General features: G+C 42.0%; 1 protein-coding gene across 1 annotated transcript in view; it reads right to left on the minus strand.

The window, feature by feature from the left end:
* Positions 1-23,078, minus strand: part of DEPTOR (DEP domain containing MTOR interacting protein) — a 76,213-nt gene that overhangs the window by 24,749 nt on the left and 28,386 nt on the right. The window contains exons 4-7 of the mRNA XM_075141231.1: positions 21,086-21,209; positions 15,150-15,328; positions 1,310-1,495; positions 554-688 (exon numbers count right to left, since the gene is read on the minus strand). Coding sequence (XP_074997332.1) covers positions 554-688; positions 1,310-1,495; positions 15,150-15,328; positions 21,086-21,209 — 624 coding nt within the window. The remainder of the gene's footprint in view (positions 1-553; positions 689-1,309; positions 1,496-15,149; positions 15,329-21,085; positions 21,210-23,078) is intronic.

Here is a 23,078-nt window from a genome sequence, read left to right on the forward strand (position 1 = left end):
AGGAAAGTAAGGTTTAACACTACTTTTACCTTCCTAAACAGACCGGCGTAAGACCTAAACAAATCAAAATGTTGAAATGGTCCCTGACAGGCTGAAACAATGCAGCCTCTTTTTTGAGAGGCTGTTGTTTTCTGAGTTGTGTTATTTCATAGCGACTCAAGCGGCCACTGGATAGTTAAACTCTCCTCTGACTTGCACCAAAGGAATGTCTCTAGGAGGAGATTTGAAACAGTTCAGAGCTTGGCAATGAAGAGGCAAATCTGGGTCTCTGACTGCATGTCCTCCTAAGAGATAAACTGCAGCTCAAACCACAGTTATGGGCTTGGTGCAGAGATTATTGGAGGCAGACGTCTGGCTTGTGTTCAGCAGGACTTCAGGCTACAGGATGATAATAGTCCCCTCTGGCCTACAAAACGTGTGATGCTGTGAATTTTTAATGTATCTTTGAAAAGATAAACTTAGACACGATGCTAGGCATTCTTCATGTCGCCTTCTCCCCAAACAGATGTCTGCGCCCTGTCTCCTGTGCATCGTAAGCAATGCTGGTGCTCACCGGATTTGGGGTTGCAGAGCACGGGGGGACTACTGCTGAGCGTTGGGCTACTGCTGAAGTACCCGCTGCTGCCACAGCTACTCATGCTGCTCCTCCGTACTGCCGACACGATCTTTATCTCCTTGGTGGGACTCACTACAAACAGAGAGAAAGGGAACTGGTATCAATTATTAAACCCACTTCCTTGGTTTCTTTAAAACAACAGCAATAAGCCACACTTTCGCTGACAACACTGGGAAGGGGTTAGTGTGTTTTACATAGTTAGAAGAGTCACTTGCATGAGCATGATATACTCATGTTTACTGTAGCTAACACGATGGCTCGACTGCTCCCATTGCAGTGTCTTTGAGGAAGCATTTCAATATAGGGAAATAATTTTTTCCATTTTTCCTTCTACTTCCCATTTATTCTTTCAGTTCTTGCTAGATATTGCTGTACAGCACTTTTACTCTTCTTGAAAACTCCACATAGAATATATAACTAATTACTTTGGGCTTGGAGGGATTTTAACCAGTCCTGTTTGTCTATGGACACTGATTTTTGATCAGCATCTGACATACTATTGATACAGGCGCAAAACCACCCCAGGGAGCTAAAGAATTGGTAAGTCAAGTGAATGGACAATCCCTATAAACAGGGATGCACAATACCCTGCCCTGCTTTTTTCCAAAAAACACTGAAACCCCTTGGCCAAAAAAGCATTGTTTAACATCCCACGGAGTCGCCCTACAGACAACAGTATAGTTGATGAGTCACCTGAGAGAAAACTGGTGTGTTTTCTGTTGTCATGGTTCTGCTTGCGCAGGCAAAAGGGGCTGTCATGGCTTTCTGGCATCAAGCGAGATTTCTCAGTGAGGAGCTCCATTAATCGCCGCCGCCGGCGGAAATTCATTCTGCACTGGTAAAGCAAGTTGCTGTCCATAAAATGGTGCTTGTTGGACACTGGAAAAAGAAATGGATAGAAAGTCTATGCCTGGTAGGACTGAAATCAGACATACCTGTCTGCAATGTGGGCACTGCACACCTTGGTGTAAGGGAGCAACACCCGTGGCTCTCCCCTCTGCAGACTCAGAAAGAGGAGGAAGGTGGTCAGCTTCACGCGGGTACCTTCAATATACACGCTTTTATAGCATCGATATCAAAGTAGGAACTTTAGTGGTCATTGCTGAGAGGAATCTTTTACAGTACCTTGATTAACGACAAGCACTTCTTATTGTCAAGTGGAAATGGAAGTACTTTATCTTTCCGTGACAGGTTGCATAATGGTCCATCTCCACACACGCTCCCTCTGTACGCTGTTTGGTGCTGCCGGTCACTACAGACCAGACATCGAGTTTTTTGTAAATACATCAGCCTAGGGCAGTGCCTGGGAGCTCTGACTGACTACCTCGTTCGGAGCTACAGGGCAGCAGAGAATCGGGACCTGTGTATTTCCTCTGTCTTGTTCACCACAGACACCGTGTCCCAGACACTTCCTGCAGGCCCCTTCCTCCCCTCCGCACGGATACGCAACGTTTGGGAACAGGCACCCGGCCAAAACCAATTTCTTACATAATGAACAGAAGTCTTAATTACAACCTGTTTTGACACCGAGAGCAAATCCCAGGTTGCTGGTGTCAGAGCAAGAGCGCAGAGCCTACCCGCAGACTGCAGCATCACCGTAACGTCTGCGTGTTCGCTGCCACTGACGCTGCATCTTAATAGCGATGAAAAATGCAGCAGCTGGATGGAGCTCTGTGCCAGGTCTCAAAAGTGCTCTGACTCCTTCAAGGGCTTGATCGCAGAAAAGCCTTTTGGAGTACTCCCTGCATTAGTACAGCAGCGTCTTAAATAGCTGCAGTGGATGTTTTGGCTGCATTTTCTCCATCTTCACCTAGCTCCTGTGATCACATTCCACAGAGATGATTTCCCACCGTTGACCTTTTCCATGAAGGATCTAGATTCTGGATTTACCTAGTTTATAAACTGCATTTCTTCCAATATTGAGTCATAAGAACTGGTGGGTTATACACATTTACATGTAAAGTGTAAACAACAACATAGATATGCACTCAGACAACAGCCAAGTCTTGCGCTTCATTTGACCTCAACCTCCTACCACAGACACCGAACTTTTGCCTTGCTCTTGGCTCTGTCCAGCACGTGGGGTCCAAAAGCAGAGAGCCCAAGGTGCTACACCAGGTCCAGAGCCTGGAGCCCTGCTGGCCCCCTCTCCCTTTGTCCTCATCCTCAACACACTCGTTCTTGCTCTCATCCCTTCTTAACACCTCCGTGTGTCTCAGATTGCTCTCCATGAGCCCCACAGAAGTACACCAGCTATATGATAGCCTTGTAAAAAAGGCTGTATTTAGACATAAACTAAATGTCCAGTATGTCGTTTGGTGCTCGTGAGCTGAAGGAATGGCCTCAAAGAGGAAAAAGCCCAGTCACCTCCTCCAGCAGCTGGTCTCAGAGAGAATATCCATGCCAGGGATGCCAAGTCATCCAGACAATAAAGAAGACGCCAGTCCCAGCCACGGCCCTCAGGGCACAGCCCTCCATACGGATACAGAAACTGCTATATGGGGTCAGACCGTACCTCCGTCTTGCAAAGAAGCATGTCTCTTGTCTGCCTGGGCCACTGTCAGAGAGGGGACACTGTCTGTACAAATGGACTTTTGCCTTTGGAACACAAGGCATAATCAGGGCACAGGAGCTTTCTGAACTGCATGTTTGTGCCCGAGCTGCCACGCAGACTGTCTGCCCCAGCGTCCCACAGCGTGGCGTAGGCTGTAGGGCACTTCTTAGAGTTTTGAAAAAAGGTGGAGTTTTGAAAGTCTACCTTTTTTCATGAATAAAGCAGAAAGGTCATGCCAGTCAGCCAAGCTGTGACGTTTCAAGTACCATCTACAGAAAAAAACCCTGTTACCTAGATTGCCTGGTTCTGTTGAAGACCTTCAGAAGAGCCAGTGCCACCATTTTGGTGCTGAACCTGTTGTTTCCTCAAATCAGCCGTATGCATCCTCCATGAGCAAAATGGCTTTGCTAAGTCAAACTTAGCATTGCAAGCAATTCGTTACTGAGTTCTGACATGTTAATTATTGCAGGCGCACACTACTGCTGTGCTCTTCACTTTGGACACATATAGTATGCAATACTATTAAACAATACTTACTAACGATCACTATTTTTGAAGAACGGAAATAGAGGAGGAGAGATTTGGAGACTTGCCTACATCCACAAAAGGATTTGCTGTCAGAGGCAGAGTTAATACGTAGGTGTTCACAGCTACCAGTCTCATTTTCAGACCACTGACACAGTAAGTAAAAGTAGCAATATCTAGCAATATCCTGCCACATTATTAGAATAACCTGACACAAATACAAAAACCTTCCTTTTCTTTTTTTTATGACATCTTAAAGAGTTCCCTGAAACTTAAAAAGACAAGCTCTACTTATTCAGCACACTACTGGGATTCATTACATTAAGTGAAAGAGGGCCCCACAAATACTCCCTTGGAAGTAGAATTACTGTTGTCAACCGTTTGCAGTATAAGAAATACCAGTATGGTTTCTGATTCAAGTTAAATATTATGGCACTAAAGTTCTTCAGTAAAACTACTCTGTTCTGTTTGGGTCATTAACTGAAGTGCTCTGCCAGCCTTCGGAAATGATGATAATCAGAGATCAACACACACTCGTGTTGCAGACATTGTAAAGCACTCCGAAATTCTAGAATAATCATTGACCATGAAACTCCATAACACAAACTTTTTTATGCCAAGATACTGAACATATTTTAGAATAACAATACTTGTTTTGACTGAAATATTATAACATTATATACTTAAAATAGCAAAGCTTAGGTCTTACATTGAAGTAATTCATCCCTGCTGTAACTATTTTAGTCCATGGAAGGGTGAATTTTTATATAATAAATGAATACAAGTGGAAAAGGTAAGCCCAATGACTGTATGTTGTAGAATATTTGTATATGATTTACACAACAAAGGATTTGTAGCCAGAATGTTTATGACAAGTAGTATTAGTACAGAATCTGGAACGCCCATCGATCTTCAGAGTTTAATTCCTCATTTTTATTGATAGTTCACATTTCATGCAAGAGTGTTAGAATAACAGCGTGCATCCTCCATTTGAGCAAAAAACGTATTTGTAGCACCATGTAACTTTTTGCATATTCCTTGACTAAAAGGTAGTATTTACATACATTTAAGGAGAAGCTCAAAAAATAAACACGAGTGGTTAGCTCAAACTGCCTCCTTGAACATACATCATCAAATAAAATATCTCACCAAAATTATTGGTGTGCCCCATGGGGCTTTTTTTTTTTTTTTGAGTCATCAACTTTCTGATACATTCGTGATTTGGGATGGAATGTCCATGCCGGGACTCTGCCTAAGGATGAGCGTATCTGGAATGGTGCAGAAAAAAGGGATTTCCACACCATGGATCAGAAGGAAGAGGTTGCGGAGGGGGACGCAGACACTGGGGCAGGCTGTCTCTGAAGCTCTCCTCAGGCGCAGTGGCTGACTTTCAGCATTAACCAGGAGGAGCTACGCATGCCCCCGTCCTTGATAAATCACAACTATGTGAATGCCGGATGCAGAGCACGCACAGAAGGTTGTTTTTGTTATGCTTGGTACATGCGGGGTGAGAGGTGCTAGTGCAGGCATGGGTGCTCAGCTCAGCTGCTTTAACAGTCCGTGTTTTGCTGCAATCAGCAGAGAAAAGTGGGAGTGAAAAACTTGCAGAATGCTGAAAGGACTGCACAGACTTGCTCAGGAGGGATTTCCTTAAAGGTAATTTAGAGGTTGTTACCTTGAGCTAACGTGGAGTGTTGACTCAGAGGCAGCAGCAGATAAATTCATGGTGCTCTCCAGGCATCTGTCCCTCTCGTGGAAGTTGCTGCCTCCGGATAGGGACTGACTTAACTACTCCTGAGTTAGTTCACTGCCCTTCATAATGCAGCATAGAAAAGCAAACTGGCACCCCTTTCAGTTTGTCTTAAATTATCAGGCCATGGCTGACCTGTATTTGTACATGATGAGGGTGATGTAAAGAGCAAGGTGGGGTGACTTCATAGGTTTTTCATTCCAATTTAATTCATCCAGTGCTCATGTGGCAACATGTTCATGTTAGGATGTGCACCTTATGAAACAGAAGGAAACTGTACCAAAGAGAGTAAAGAAAATATATGGTGACTGGCAACCTCCAAAATCATAAAAGTGCAAAAGAGTATTTGTGGTCCTGGAGGGAAAGGCACCAACGGTAATTCACAGTCACCGATGTCAAATTTTGGAGGTACAGTTACAACCCACCAGTCTAATCTCCCACATACACAGGCCACAAAATTTCTCCAGAAACAGGATTAAAAAATACATTTTAATCTTACAATAGCTTACTATAGTTTAATCATACTTTAAAGCAGGCTGTAATGACCACTTTACTCTTCCCCTTACGAGCTGATCAAGCCTTCAGTTACTTTCCCTGCCAGGCAATAAAGATTTAACTCAAGGCTGAATTTGTTTAACTTTAGCTGCTAATCCTGGGATTTTGTCACACCTTCATCAGAAAATTACGTAAGATCTGGTCAGAAATCTTTGTAAAGAAGCCTGTGAAGTGATGAAGCCAACTCTCAAACATATCTTTGATCAGCTGAATAAAAAACACCCCTTAAATTCTGACTTTTTTTTTGCCCTTCTTGAGTCCTCTTCAGACTTTATCCTTCCTAAAATCCGGCTATCAGAACTGCATGCTCGCAGTTACAACTTCACGCCCCTTCTGTTACTTGCTGTCCTCCTTTTTGTACATCTCAGGCTCACAGTAACAGTTAATACAACTGTACTGCACAAAAAAACACACTGGGAACAACTTGTGCCCTGTACATCTTCCTTTCCCTGCACAGCGTTGCTTCACCCCAACGAGCGGAGCCTGCATTCTCATTTCCTAGGCGTATGGCCTTCTAGTTATACTGTTAGTTATAGGAAAACACACCTCTTTTTGGGTAATGACCATTTAAGGAACAGAGTTCAATTATTTGTTTACTGTCTCATCTATCCCTAGAGTTTGCAAACTTCATCGGCAAGGATTTTAGATGGTTATTCGCCATTTACATTACTGTTAAGAAGAGAAAAATCTGATTATTTATTTTGGCATTTGTCTGACTGGGAGCACATAATACTGCGGCGTTAGTGGTTCTTGTGCCTGGCTGCTTCACAGTTTCTGTCCAGATGCATAAAACATAAATTGCAATGTCCATGCAAATCTTCTTTCAGCTTCTGATTCTGACATAAAATCCTGGGAACTGCACAGGGCTCAAACAGCCTTTTCTTTTCCTATTTTGCAAGGAGGCTGATGCACAGCAGAGATATATAGAAATACTAGCTCTACATTCATTTCATAGAACTGAGGAGACTTTAGAAAGTACAAAAGCCTATTTTAATAAGTGGTGTGACTCATGCCTTAAAAATCAGGCCATTTTCATAACTGGCTTTTCCCCCAAATTCCTCCCACCACTTCAATTCCCCATGATTTTTAACGCTGATAATCTGTGTACATCTCCACCGCGGTGATTAATGCTTTCTCCCAGCTGAAAGCTGCGGTTCCCAGTAAGCCACATCCAGCTGCTCCGCACGTCCTCAGAAACACCACGCTGTCACCAAGCAAGCCCGTGGCTGGAGCCGGGGAGCGGTGGGAAAGAGATCAAAGTTCCCGGAGGAGCCGGATGAGCAGCTTTCCTCAAGAGAGCGGAGGACATGTTGAAGTGTGCGCTTGTTTGTTTGTGTGAGCGTGCGCTTGTGCTGGGGTTAAGAGGAAGAGGTTATAAAAGCATTAGCAGAGTATATGGAGTTTTCAGCGCTGGTATGTCACGTCTTTCCTCACTTAAAGACAAAAGCAGCACTGAACTCTTTCCAGTGGTACACAACACATTTCCAAGCCTTTCTCTGCGTGAGGCAGCGGCCCCAGTCTATTCGCGAGTATACTTTATCTTTTTTACTGAGGTAGTCTCCTCTCTTAAAACCACGTTAAACCCAGTTCAAAGCTGCAGGAGATCATTCTGGACTTTCACTATTACTGGCTGCAATGGTCTGCGCCTTCATATAGCAAGTCACAGATGAGCATACCAGTTTTGACCTCTGAGGTGGTAGGACTTTGCCCCAAAAGAGCTGACGTACGCAGGATGATGAGACACGTGCTGGCGGGCTGCGGGGAGCGACGGGGGCTGCTGGTCTGTCTGAAGGAGGGGCCGGCCCGGCTTGCTCCCGCCAGCTCCCAAAGCGGGCCCAGGGAAGGGTCTGCCTCCAGCCCCGCGTCCTTTTGCTTCCTCACTCCCCTCTCCTAAGCAGAACCGGTGTTTAAAAGGAAAGGAAACAAATCAACACTGTAAAATAACAGTTCCTTAAAAAATGCTTCTCTCCACGGATCGCACACAGCTTGCTGAGCCCGTCTCCTCTGTGCCAGGCCTTCTGCCAGCTCGGTTTCGGTCCCTTGCCAGAGAAGTGCGTGTGTCCACTTTGGCTTGCACGGAGCCAGGGTGAGCCCGCGAGCCTGGAAAACACCGACCAGCTGCCGAGACCCGCACAGCCGGCTCCCGGGCTTTCGGCTGGTCCTTGCCCCGGCTCCACGCTGCCCACCTCTGCCGCGCGACCCCGCCACTCCCGCCCCCTCCCTCTTCCACTCCTGCCTTGCACCGACGCACGTGCGGCCGGAGGAGAATAACCGACACTTTATTCTGCATTGGACAATGCTTTTCCCACTCCTCTCACAGCCTTCCTGTTTTTCTAAACCTAATCTGGCATCTGCAAATGCATTTTAATAATGGCACCTATTCAGATTAGTTTCCTTTTACGCACTGATGAATTCCACCTGCTTGGAACTCCCCCAAATCAAGGAAGAGAGACTACAGATGTTCAGCGAGCACAGGGCCTTGGCTCTTGGATTCCCTGCACCATATAAACACAACGCTCACATTTCCACCTTTTATGAATGTATATGCTACGTAGACTGCAGATAAGCCCACCTGAGAATGTACTCAACCGGCACGTTAAACTCTTGGCAGTGCAGCTGTACTAAATGGTATTGTTTTCTCATTTGGATTACAAGGAATTCACTTTGAACGGACAACGGATCTAAGCTTGAACGGCTCTCATTTCCACTGACCCGCTCGTACAAAACTGCACGGCAGATCCTGGCACTGAAATACAAAATCCAGAGAGCTGTTCCAGCTCATCCTAGCTAAGTAAGCGTGTCCAGAAGTAAGTAGGTCCTGGACTACCTGGAAAAAAAGCTGTGGTGTAATTAGAGAATCATGTCTCCTGAGCTGTTTCAGTGAACTGAACTGTGGTATACTCATGTAGTGCAAAAAAAGTCTAGACAACTTTTATACTGTCTTTAAAGCATCAGGATTACGATAGACAACTGTCAAAAGTTCCTTGGGAACTGAAAGACAGAATATCCTGCTCTTATTAAAGTGGTATGTTCTGCTCAGTGCGTTAACATTTTATTTCAGCTGCCTTAAAACAGGTATGCAGATAAGTGTTTCTATATACATTTTGTCTTTCCAGTAGGTTTGCCATCTCTTTGCAGTCTATTTTCAAATACACGCGACTTACTCTAGCATGAAAAGCCAGTGTTGAATCACATGCATTTCAGCAGTCTTTTCAGTTTGTATACGACGATTTATCATCTTTAATTTAGCAAGTTTACAGAACATAGCCAACTGCTTTTCTTTGCTTCCAAATAAAGTATGGAAAGTACAGTCTGTGGCAAGGGAAGCAGGAGATGAAAAGGCCCATCTGGGTATCTTTTTTCTGTTGCAGCTGTTAAAAACTGAAACCCATTCTCTGTCAGAAAAACAGAATTCGGTAGTTAATATGAAAAGAAGTCTTCATATGTGATTTACAGAATGCATAGAGTGTGCGGCTTTTTCAGAAACCAAACCCATTCCTGATTTAGATAAAGACAACTGCAAGAAGAGCACAATGAGAAGCTGACAGAATAGGAGCTGGAAGATTACACAATTACATACGAAGTTCTTATTCTCTGACTTTCCTACCAGGGCAAAATCATGAAAAATATGCGAAGTGGTCTCCAAATTTAGCATAAGCAGTTGAATTACTGTGGGTGAGGTTACTGTCCCTGTGTATGGGAACTGCCGGAGAAGAACTGCCACGCAAATAAACAACTGAGTGCCTCTGCGTGGCATCCTCTCAGGGGGAACCGGGCTTATAATAAAAACAAAGTTGTGTTGCAGGACTTCAAAGACTAACTGAAGGTTTGCGTTTTACTGAGATAAATCAAGGCGCCATCTGTAAAAATGTGATGTTTTATAGTTTTTAGCATGGAGTATACACGATGAATGCTTGGATATATCCAACAGCAGATGTGATCTATGTGTTAATTTTGGAGGAGAAAGCCTATGACCATTTAAGTCAAAGTTTTATGGGATGGTTCAATGGCACTTATAAATTGCTACCTGCGGTCGATATTTCCAAGAAAAGGGGTTCCAAAAAGAAATCTCAAAATAAGGAAATGTATATTTCACATATATGGCAAGTTTTCACTTACAAAGTAAGAAATGTCAGCTAATCATAAGCAATTGGACATCTAAAGTAAACGTAACAACACGTACTTTACACTTTACAGAAATTTTAGATGAGAAAGGGAAAGCTTTTCAACAGAAGCAAAAGAAATAATACTCTGTTAGAAATTTAATTTACTTCCACAATTATAACACACTGCATCATGTATCTTGATGTTTAAAACTAAATGCGCTGATCGTCTTGTTAAAGGAAATTTTGCTGTATAAAGGTACAGAGTCCTTGCAAAGAATATGGAAAATTAAATATATGTTTTAAGACTTTTCTGCAGAGACGGGGAGATAGCATATGTCAATATTTACTGTTCTCACTAAGTCATTACAAAATGTTTGTTTTCATCTCTGAAAGTAATTTGCACAGTGGAGTTTTGCTGATAAAAGATTAACTCTTGAGAGGTGGTAAGCACCTGCTTCTGCGCTAAGCCAGCAGAACATGTGCGTGCCTTGAATGCACCACGTCTGGCCAAGTGCACTTAACTCAATAAAACTTTTTAAAGCTGAAAGGTATTCTAAAGGGGGGTGGGGACAGAAGACATTTATATCATGCCGAGGACATCTTACCACATATTTACTATCATTATAAAATCCTAGCACTGATAAAATGTTTCAGAGAAGATACCTGCTAGCCAGTCATCTCCAAAGGAGATTTTTCCACCCCTCACTCATTCAGGAAAGCAAAGTCTATGGCCTTTCCAAAACCCATCACACGTGTTTCTTTGCTTCTAAGGTTGGGAATCTGCTTCCCGCCCCCCTGGAGCAGAGCGGAGAGCCAGGCAAACCGCGTCGGGCTGAACCGTGCTGTGGTCGCTGCCTGGGGAAGGTGCTGGAGGGATGTCAGATCCTGCGTGTCAGAAAGGAAATAACACCAAGCGCATGCACTTGAAGGTAAGCAGCAGCTTGGAAAAACAGCAACAGCAAAAGAGAGGGAATGTGATCTGGCACAGCAAGGCGAGTGCTGCTGCTCAGACCTCGACTTCTTGCAGGCTCTATCAGGAGAGCGACACATGCCGTACTGTCTGCAGGACAGGGCAATCGCTACGTGTTTACACTCCACAACATATTGAAAACTACTTCTAAATGTGCTATGGTTTGGTCGCTGCCACAGAGGAAATGCAAATATTCATCTTGCAAAGTGCAGGTGTTATCCTAGGAAGGCACAGGTTTCTCTTAACGGTATTAACCAGATTTTAAAATGTAATAAATAAGTAATAAATAAGTAATTATCACTTGAGATTCCAGATCTTAAACCTTTCTGCAAGGCAGGCAGATGTTTCTCCATCCCCCCAGCTTCCATACCCAAAGAGAAGGGCAGGAGGACTTATCCTGTCATGCCAGTGCTGCTCTGCTGCTGGGGCTGCAGGTGCAGGGCAAGTGCTGCAGCAAGCGCCATAACCAAGTATCAGCCAAAAAATGATGCCACAAAGAGCTCTGTGGATACCCTCGTTCCTCCTTGGACATCTCAGTATCTCTGTTTTCCAGACTGAGCAAGGGCTGTGACTGTGTGTGGATGTTAACGCTCTCCTCTGCCTGCCCCCCAGCCCATCCTCGCTTTGGTCTGATCTACCCTGGAGCTGGCAGAGAACTTCCTTCCTCTCTTGCTGCACGTGAATTTTGACCACAGTAACTAATCTGTCTCACCATTTCCATATGAAGAAGAACTAGGAAAGATCCAGTTTCCTGGAGGAAAGTCTTATCTATTAATATTACAAAGCCCTACATACCTCACCATACTAGAAATGGGCTTTTCTACAGCTGAGAAATGTGCACCTTTTGTTCCTGCTCTTATTGAATATGCATCACCGTGTTTGTAATTCTTCACAAAATCTTTATTCCTATATTCTGGCGAAGACCATCAGTGTTCGCAAACGCAGAATAACTACCAGCAATTACACTGCCAACACAAGCCTTCAAGAAATGTACAGTGCATAATACCCTGCTACCCGTACTTTTTTTATTCCATAGTACCTGGGGATACCAATCCATAGGAAAGGACATCTGGCTCCTACTGGTGAAAATGGTGGTTTGTGGATTACGATTTGTATGCGCCGTGGGATTTTGGAAGGAAGCAATTCAGCACTTAAGCACGTTTCATCATTTTCATGTGTGGCGGGGGAAATATGTATAGTTATATATGCCCAAAGAAATCAGGAAGATTATTTTTAAACTGAAACATTTGATGTTTTTACAGCATTTATAAAATTCCTCTTAAACCGCTGTTTTCCTTTTTAAAATTAGCATCAGTGTTTGTTTCCTGTGTGAAACCTGGTTTGTGTCTGACCAATTAAAGTGAAGATAAATGTGACAGGAAGCTGTTTTGAATACAGTACCTCAGCTGCAGGATAGAGCTTTGCCGAGTAATTGAAGTGAAAGTCAGTATCAGTAAAAATAAATTGCACAATTCAGTTGCGGCTGGAAAATTACTACTGAGATGGGCAACTTGATGCCAACTATTTCTATTACTCTCTATTGCATTAGGCAAGGTAATAAATACTTCGCAAGAATAGTGCAGCAAGCTTTATTTTATTCCATACTATGGATATCAAACAATACAGCTAGCAAAAGATTGCCTTTTATTCTCCACTTCTGTGTAGTTGAGAGTCTTTCTGCTGGTTCTGCCAACAAAGATGCCAATTAGTGTCAAGTAACATTTTGGTACTGCTGATGAGATACAAAACAAAGGGAGTATAGTATGGTGAAATGAATTTACTGTACTAAGAGATAGAAAAATACCAAAAATACCTTTTTTTTTTTTTTTTTGATAATTGGACCTAGAATTCAGTGAGATGGGGAGAAAAAAGAGAACACCACTCCTGCCATTTCACAGTTTATATCCCCAATTCTGTACTGGGAGTTCTCATTTCGAGCTCCCTTCTTAGAGGAAACCAGCATTACATAAACCTTCAAAATGCACAGATTGTATCCACTTGCTAAGGTGAACCCCACACCAGCTCTGTGTTAATTCTGCTAGTACTTTTATCGGTATTCCTAACCCTACCCAGGCAAATTGTTTCAGTGAAATCCAGAGGAGAATGAAATCTCCTGTTTAGGAGCATGCACAAAGCATATCCACTTGTAAAGACAAATCTCAAGGACATCATTCAGTTTTATTTTACTTCCAGCACCCCCATCAAGTCACTGTGAAATCCCCACTGAGTTACCTTTGCCCTAATAAAAGCTGAGTGAGGAAGATGACGGTACCTTGGAGTGAGAAGGCCACTTCCTCAGCAATCAACCAATTCCCAGCACCCCGTTTGCAGTCATTTCGTGACTTTCAAATCTCTTTCTAACAGGGCGCTTTGCATCTGCTCTTGCCTGCTAGAAGAGGATGGGCAAGGAATAAATCTGCAAAACTGGCCAGGGCAATCCATAAAGGTGAGCGGGGCCAGGGTTGCTCAGGAATACCCCCAGAAACCCGGCCTGATGGGGGCAAAACTATTTCCCTGCCAAGGTGCACTGCTGAGCATTTGCCTTAGTTAATGAAACAACAGTTGATCTGCAATAAAAGCCACATCCTGACTTTCTTAGCTCTGCAAAGATTTCAATAGCAAAGTAAATCCAGCTTTGCACCAAATGTCAAGTCCTGACTTTATTTCCTCTGCAAAAACATCAATAGCAGTGTAAATCTCACTTCTGTCTTTTTTTTTTTTTTTTCATTTTTTTAAGGAAAGTTTACCTCGTATATAATACACAGAAAATGCTTGGGTAAAAATAGGAATGAAATCATTGCTGCTATAAAGAGGAGGGGTGGCATACCTTTCCTGTCTGTCAAGCTCCAAGCAGTTGGCACCCTATAAATCATAGGAAGCACAGGGGTAATTATAGAACTGGAAGCTGATTACTGTAAACATTCAGAAGCAGCTCCTAGTAATTGGAAGCTAAAGATAATGTGAGCGTTACAACCACGAAGGAACTGTGCAGGTCACTTACACCCCCATTCTTCTCCACTCCTTAAAACTAGGTTTTCTTACAAAGCAACAAGCAACCTAGTCAATCTAGCACCTTGTATATTAACAACCTGTTAATATCGTGAATTGTTTGTTCTCTGTCAGAATTAGTGTTGATGTGACAACATTCGGACCACCAGGATCTGGTTACTTTCCCGTTGTGCATTAAGCAATGTAGCTAAGAGCTTCTGCCAGCTTGTTCTGTCATCTCCTGGCACCCCTTCATCACTCCCAGAGGCACTGCAACACGTTTATGGTGGAAAACGCCTGGTCACAGAAAGGCAACTTGCACTGAGAGGAGATGATGACAACATATAAAATGGGTTTTAGTGCCAGAGGTGTTCATGTCTTCGCCCTCCGGGCAGTATGGAGAGAAATCTGTGTCTCTTCCACCCTTAACAGAGGGAGCTCCTTGGTGAAGGTGCATCTGCCAGACACATTGTGCTGGACCATGAAGAAATATTTGATTCCTGCCTCAAAGAAGTTACACCATCAGGACAAATATAATAACACTTCAGCCGAAAGCGATACCCATTTTCTTGCCCAAACATACTAGAACGAGTCTGCAACATGACCAAGAGGGAAAGCTTTTTTTCTGGCATCAGACTGTGCTCTGCTCCTGTCCTCAAACAGGAAGATATACAGAACCTGTCATTTTTATTCTACATAGAGAATTTAGCTTATTTATGGCTCTAATCCCTACTTGATCCTTAGAAAGCTATTTACCTCAATTATACATATTGCTGATAGCAAGTTCTACAAGTTAATTATCACAAGTGTGGGAGAGTTGATTTTCATCCACATCCTTGTGTTGTTATTATACAATCCCAAATTCTAGCTGTATTCTGCATTTGAGGCAGAATTTTCAGAACTAATACAACAAGCTTTTGAAAAAGTCACCCTTTTATTAAATAAAGTTACCTAGACTCTTATCTGAAATTATTTAGAACTTGGACACATTATGACCAAGAAGACAAGAGCCCCTCCACATGATTTGAGCTGAAGAAAGTGCTACAAAAAGTGTAGCTTTTGCTACCTGGCAATAAATTTCTCACCATGCTGTATAATCCCGTGCTCCAAAAGTCTGCGGCCAAGCTGCTCTGCTTCCGTCCGCGTCGTGGCCTCTCCTTCCTGGATCAGCCAGTCAATGAACTCCGATGCCACGAAGGTCCGTTCGTACTTGACTCCTTCCTCTTCCCTGGCTTGCAGAAGAGTATTTTCAGAACTCATCAGCCTGGTATGGGGGGGGGGAAATATTGGTAGGGAAAATGGTTCTTCAGAAAAGCAACTCCAGATCTATTCTGGCAAATCTCACTGATATTAAGCAAACACATGTGAACTTTTCACTGACTTACTAAATCTTTCCTCAAGCTATCAATCTAAACTTAGGATGTGAATTATAACTGCTTAGTCAAGAAATTTAGGCTTTATATCCCTGTCTGAAGTTAATGCTTTCTTGTTTTTTCCCTAAAAGAAAACAAGGTTTTTCAGTTTCACATTTCCCCTATTTAGTTCTTTAGTTTCTCTAAAAGTTACTGTATAATCAACTTGGAAACAAAATTAGCCTAAAAGCCCCAGATTGCAACTAATGTTTTCAAAAATTCCTAATTAATTTTTACAGTTAGCAGGACTATGCCCTGAAGTCACTTAGATGGTTTTGAAAATTCTCCCCCTAAGCTCTAAAACAGCTGCAGAAAAATTCAAGAGGAAGAAAAAAAAGTAGTTCTGTGGTCTGGGTGGCTGATAAATATTTAGCGTCCAACACTTAGTGATGCAGCTGCAATCGGTGAGTTACGCACCTGAATACATTTTAACATCTGAGTGTCAGAGTCTCTGTGCCCCAGCTGGCTCCGTGTAACACCAGAGTTCAGAGGAACATCCTGAGGTGTCTCTAAATCTCCTAGCAATTGGCATGGACCTAGCACAAAGATACTAATAAAATTCTTCTCCATTCAAGTAACCTACGCAAATGACACAGTATTAAACAAAAAAAGAAAAAAAAAGCCTCAGTATTTTGTTAATGCAAAAGTAAGGTTGAAAGCTTGAAAGAGAAGACAGTTTGAAAGAAGAAATCAGAGTCACTCCCTTTTAATACAGAATCCCTTTTTTTTTTGTTTTGTTGGGAGACTGAGCACCATAGCCTCCTTATTTACTAATTTCATTTTTCTTCATAATTATTTTATTTATTATAGGCTAATAATAGGACTAGTGGTAAGACTTTCAGAATAAGAGTTCAAAAATGGAATGGTTATTTTTTCCATGTAAGACTAATAAGTCCCCTCCCTTCACCAACTATTTTGAAATTAAGGGCACAACTGAACTACAACAGAAATATTCTGGAAGTGCTTAATCTTTGCCCTTCTGATCAAAAATAGGAATTTCATGTAAATCCATATATGAGCCATCTCCTTCTTAAACTGCCAGCATGTCCACAGTTCATGGAATATAACTTCACCTCCTTTGGGAGGCATCAGAAAGATCTGTGCCATAAGAACACAGAGGGAAGTTTCATTTGACATTACAATGAAGAGGTTTGACAGGATCCAGCCCCTGTTATTTCACCTGAAAGATTCATTCCCTTGACTTTAACGAGAGCTAACCAGAAGCCTGAACTGACTGGATCTGACCACCAGGCAGCAGACCATCAAACCAGGCAGAGGCGGCTCAACCACAGCTGTATGTCAGTGGCAGATATAACGAACTGCTCGTTTAGATGTTGGTGCATCATTGCCAGCACCTCTGAGATGAGTAAGAACTAAGAAAGTCAAAATTAGCTGAAGTCAGGGATGAGGCCAAAAGAAAGAGTATGTGCCACAGGGGACAAGGGATTGACTCCAGAACTCTTGCAAAGACTTTGTTCTTTTTCGTATTTTGCTTCACAAGCATCTGCATGGAAGGCAACATTTTGTCCCACATGAACCACATCTAATACACCTAAGACAGAGCTCCAAGTGACCATCTTTAAATGTGTCTCAGTCACCAGGCTTTTTTCCTCCCAGAAAAAAAAGCAAACCCAAAGCTCGTGTCTTTTCGTACCATCTGCTGCATGGTTACCCGGAATTGGTTACCCAGGCTCTGCGGGCACCAAGTAGAAAATCCTTAGGATTGTGTTAATTGTTTTTTTATGAGTCTATAATTAGTTGACCAGCTCATTGAAGTCACAGATAGAGAGGTCCTTGAAAAAGTGATGCTAATCGTTAGATTTTTACAGAGACACAAAAGAAATCTGGAAAAATATCAAGTGGAAAAACACTCAGCTTGACATTTCACACCCTTCTGCGTGTGCCCAGAATAGCACTGTGAAGGATTTGGACTTGTGAACAAACAGACACAACAAATTGACAGTTTAACAAACCCAGAAACAGCAATACATAGACTTACATCGCTAACTGAAGTAAATCACTGTAACTCCACGGCTGTCAACAAAGCTGTACCAATTCACACCAGCCAAAAACCTGGCCTTTCATTAGCCAGAATCGGAAACTGCCTCTATCTCTTCCGTTTCTTCTTGTTTCAAAAAAACATGAGGCCATACATGTCAAAACATATTATTTGCTAAAACTGGTGTTATCCTGCATTAAGAGAATGTATTTAGCCAAACACTGAAATTCAAACCCTTTTCAAAAGAAAATTTTAACCTTGTTTTATCTAAATAACTGCACCAGAGGATAAATTTGAATTAACCACTGATGAGTTAAAATGAAAGTGATTCAAAGAATGCAGTCTCAAAATTATCTGAATGATTTCCTGAAATTAAAACCATAAATCTGCACTTCTTTCAGTGTGAAATCTGGTTGAAAAATCTCAGTTGAAGTCAACATCATGAGATGACTTACAGCTCCTAAACCCGACTGCACCAGAAACAAAACAATCCTCTGTGCCTGACCAAAACCTACTGAGAATTGCAAACATTATAAAAATAGGATGCCTGCACAACTTGATTCTTTTTTTTGTTAAAGCTATGAAAGGTCTGTGCTGGATTTGTTTAAGATTTGCAGAGAGGGTTTTGTTGAACAGCAAACATGTTTATCTCATTTGATCTATTTGGTCAGTCCTGTAGAGTATGAAAACTGATACCATCTTTGGACCTAATAAACTATTCAACAATTTTCAGACAAAGCTGTAGGAGAACCAGTAGGTTTCATCTCTAGCTATAAACTTGAAACTCAAAACATGTTCACAGAAAGGATTACCAAAGTTTGCAATGATGTGCAGGGAATCTGAGCTGATTTATGATTTTCAGTGCAAATGAAGGGAGAATACAATCAGAGACTGATTTTAAATCTTCTAATGGCACAAAGTACGGCCACTGAAGACGTCCACGGTAGGTGAAGGAGGTAACGCCACAAGAAAGGAGAATCCAGGGTGCAAGAAGCTTTATGGTCACACAGAACGAAGAGAGGGAAAGGGAGCTCCTCGCCATGGGGACCTAATGTTGCCACGTCCCAGAACAGAGCACAGGGCATTTATCCGAAACAGCTGTCTGAATGCAGGGAACCTGCCTAAAGCGTCCATTCCTCTGCCCATGCAACAACCTGCTGATCCTCCTAAAGCATTTTACTGATTTTACCCATTGAGCAAAGAGCCCATTCACCCAATCTGAGGGTACCAAGGGACTGATGTTGGATAACACGTCTGCAATTTTTGGCAAGCACAAACTACGCTGGCTTCTGAATATAATGGTACTCCAGCCCTAATGCAGTGGGTGGAGAAGAGCAGGAAATAGTATTATAATGTCTATCTCAAACTAGCAAAGCCTAGTGAAGATCAGCAACATCTACAAAATTAGACACAGATTTTTAAAATATGTTGGATTCAGATAGATTTCCTTTGGCGTAGTTGCATTTCTCTTGAAATTAGGCCTACAAGCATTTTGATAAACAAGTTGAACATACTGGTAAGTCACTTCACATCTATACATGAATACTTTTCTCCAGTTGTTGCCATTTAATAACTATTTTAATTGCACTGAATTAATATTTTCTTTCTCAACATTATAAGCAAACTGATATAACAGATATATTACACATACACACATTTCATTGCAGAACTCTTTCTGTAGTAGTCTTACTTTCAGTATTAGATTTTGAGTTTAAAATGCATCCAATGAAACTGTGAAGGTGTTGCTAATAACATGGTGCATGGACAAGGGACCTAATGAAACCCGAGTGCTCTGCACACTGGATTTGCTACAATAAACAAAGTGAAGCCCAGATAGCCCAGGTATGCGTTCTTATCTCCCATGAATATGAAATATTTCCAATGATCCATGGAGAATTTTGAGTAGCTTTGACTGTCACAGATTGGTTTTGAAATGCCATGTATTTTTAATCTATACTATATTTAGCACTCGGAGCTGGTTTTAAAAGTTTCTGAACCCTTTAGGTATGCTGCGTAGGAGCAACCACCTCATGAGGATGCAGTTATATTTAGATATAGGTGCTGCTTTTGGCATTAACTCCTTTTCCAAGATGGGAACAATCTATACTGTTATGAACATTTTTCTGCTAGTATAGTGTTGGACAAACTGGACATTAGACATTGGTTTGGAGATAGTTCTTCACGCAGAGAAATGGGGATGGAAGCAGACACTGGCAGAACAGATTCTTCCCACCATGGCTCCTTTCATGCAGAGGACTGTTATCAGCCTCACCAACAAAAAATGATTTTGCTCACAGAAGAATAGAAATAGAAATACAGAAAACAAATAAAAAAAATGGTTTGCTACATAGACATGCTGATCAGCTTTTCATAGTATGAGCCAGGCTTGCAGAGTCTAAAGGAGCAAATGCTGTGCTTAGTAAGGCACAGGGGATTTTGGAGATGAGTGACTCAATTCATCTGTCCCAGTGCACCCAATGAAGGATTTTTTCCAGTGGTGTAGTTTCTTGTGTCTTATACATCTTTTTTTTCACTTGAAATAGTCACCGTCACTGAGTCTCAGGGAATTTTATATGATGGGTGCAACAAAAGGAGTGGCATTTACAATTATTGGTTTATATTTCAGTTTAATTGCTCTTTTACCAAATTGACCTTCAGAGCCTTCTAACCTTGAAAACAATATTTATCATCAGCTTTTAAACTTGGGATTGTCCTGAGTGCTTTTTTCTAAGAGGGAAACAAAATTACTCCAGCCAGAAGACACAGCACCTCTCCCGGCTGCTGCATGCTTCTGCTCTAACCAAGCAGGAGAGTGGGTGGGATTCAGTCTGGAGCAATACTTCAAGCTTTTTGGTAAATAACATATCACAACTTTTGCATTAGTTTGTAGCATACGCCAACATGCATTTTATTCACTCTGCTTGAAAGTACCGCGTGACAATCTCTACATCCTGAATCAAAATGTCATTAATTATGGATTGGGAAGTATGGTTAAGCTGCCTAGTTATTTGACGGAAGTAATCCAGTGGGATATTCAATATCTCAGCATAATCATCTGTTTCAAATCTTACTTAGATGTTCTTGGCTGGGATTTTTTTGAAACTACATTTAATATAACCTTTCTGATGTAGAAGCTTTGCAGGCTGGAACACTGAAGATTAATTTCACCTATTATTTAAAATCATACCTCCTGGTGAAGATATGGAGTCTCAACAGATATGTAGCCACTTGTTCAGTACATGTTGATGTACTAAAGGTTTAGGTCTTGTGACTACAATTTTACACAACAAATCATCCATTAGTAATTATTTTTACAAAATAGAGTTCAAGGGCTTAAATTTACATTGGGTTCTCATATAGGATGTATTTACAACCCAGAACATATACGAAAATGCAATTTCCTTTTAAAGAAAATGCTACAAGTGAACATGGTAGAAAAGCAGAAGGGAAATGGGAGAGAGAGAAGGGTTGCCAAATACAGTCACAGGATTACCCGGATCCATTCCTGCATGATTTGAAAGACTCTGACTATTCAAAAATACATTAACAAGTATTATTTGCCTCCTGTGGTACTATTAGCAACACATTATGGATACTGAATGCAACATACTTTTCATACAGTCTTTGTCCTCTCATGAAGACCTTCACCTCATTGTCCAGTGGAAACGTCCCATCGTCTTTTCTGAAGCGGTAGAACAGTTTGACATCCTTGAACTCCTTATGCTCATCACAGACTGAAAGGTAAAATAAAAAAAGTTTTCATAGGAATGTTGAAGGAGTTGAGGATCCGTTTAGCAGGTATCACTGCTGAACTTCAAAGCAAGCACGTATAGAGCCTAACCCCCTGTATTTCTGAGCATACAACTTTATTCAGTTCTAATAACTGATGAAAGGCTGGAGATAGATAACTTTCAGATAGGTAACCAAATCTCGAGGTGAGGGGGACAGGCGTTCATCAGTCCTGTGAGTACTACTGCGAACACAAAGAACAAAAAAGCATCCATCTGCTATATACCCGTAAAACCTTTTGATGAAAACAGTCTGTTAGCTTGTTTGTTTAAAAGGCCACCAGTGTAGAACATCCAATAATTTAAGGATTGGCAGACTTCTTAAAGTTACTTGTATCAGTTGAGTGATGCTGTAGGAAACTTGATACTCGCTGCAGAAACAGTCAAAATCAAAGCCTTCTGCCCTCTTAAAATTGTCTCAATCGCTCTGCCATGCCAGCTAGCAAATGGTAGCTACAATAGGAGCACATGCAAAATGCTAAATAAGGTTTATAAGACAGCAGCTGAGGATGGGCTCCTGTAAACACAGAACAGAGTTCCAGCAAGGGCATAAATTAATGGGAAAGATATCCCAACCAAGCTGCTCCTAGCAGAGTTGCCAGCCCACATATGTGGGCTCACCTTCTGCCCCAGAGGAGCAGGCACTGGTACCCCTTTCACTTGACACGGGAGTTGAAAGGATGCTCTGAGCATCCCGCACAACCTGATTGAACCTGTCTGAATTTGCCCCAGCTCACTTTGCAATCAGATTTATTAAATTTGAGTGCAATACATGATTTTTTTTACGAAACACCTGCTCTATGTGTAATATATACAAACATATATATAAAATTTTTATGGAAGTTACAGTGTGCAATTGGATCCTGAGGTAGAAAACATTTGAAAGTTGTTAAAGCTTTAAACAAGCATTCAGCAATAGAACATCTATTGCTCAATTAAATTAAGTCACTCAGGCATCCACGCAACTCTTCACTGACATTTTCTCAATAGAGGATTAAGTATTCACATTTGAATACCCTATAATTACTTTATTCTTTAACTATCTACCGTGAGTCCCAGTTTCCATAACAACACAGAATTTTAATTTAATAGCCGAGCAGAAGCTGTAGAAGTGGCACTCATTCAATATGTGCATTTCTTCCTTTAATTAAGGTGTTGTTAATGTATTGCAGATAGCAGCAGTATTGCTGCACATACAGTGACACCTGCATAAAGTCAATATTCATCTGTTCGCGGTTGCTCTGTTTTCTCTTAAAAAAGAAACAAATGGTACATTTTGCCTTTTTGAAATGGGTAATACTATACGCTTGAAATCAAGGCCTTGGATCTTCTTTGTTTGGGTGCCTCCTAGCCTTTTTGTGCACCAAAAGGCAACTAAATGCTACCGCTGAATTGGAAGTCTCCTTTTCATCAGCGTAAATTGTTATTCAAGAAGCTGAAAGGAACAGATCTCAAATAGACAACAAGTTTAGGAGAAAATTAATCAGGGCACAGTTGGACCACTAACTTTCTTGCAGCTGTACCAGCACTAATGTTTGTGCAGCTGGTGTGAGGGACAGGGCCAGAGAACTAATCCACGTGAGAAAAATGATCTTCTTTTGCCGGCTGATTTTTCAGATGGGTTTTTCAGCTGGAAAACTGTGCTCTGGGGAGCAGGGAGGTGAAGGCAGCGGGGAGAGAGGGGACAGGATCCAGCTGGGACTGCTCTGGAGGCAGGGAAGCAGCAGCATAGCCTCCAGTAACTTCCCCCCCGTGCTGGCATGGGGAAGGTCACTCCACACCTCTTCAGCCTCTCCGTGTCCCTCGGGACACAGG

Source organism: Calonectris borealis, chromosome 2 (genome assembly GCF_964195595.1).
Source record: "Calonectris borealis chromosome 2, bCalBor7.hap1.2, whole genome shotgun sequence".
Taxonomy (NCBI): domain Eukaryota; kingdom Metazoa; phylum Chordata; class Aves; order Procellariiformes; family Procellariidae; genus Calonectris; species Calonectris borealis.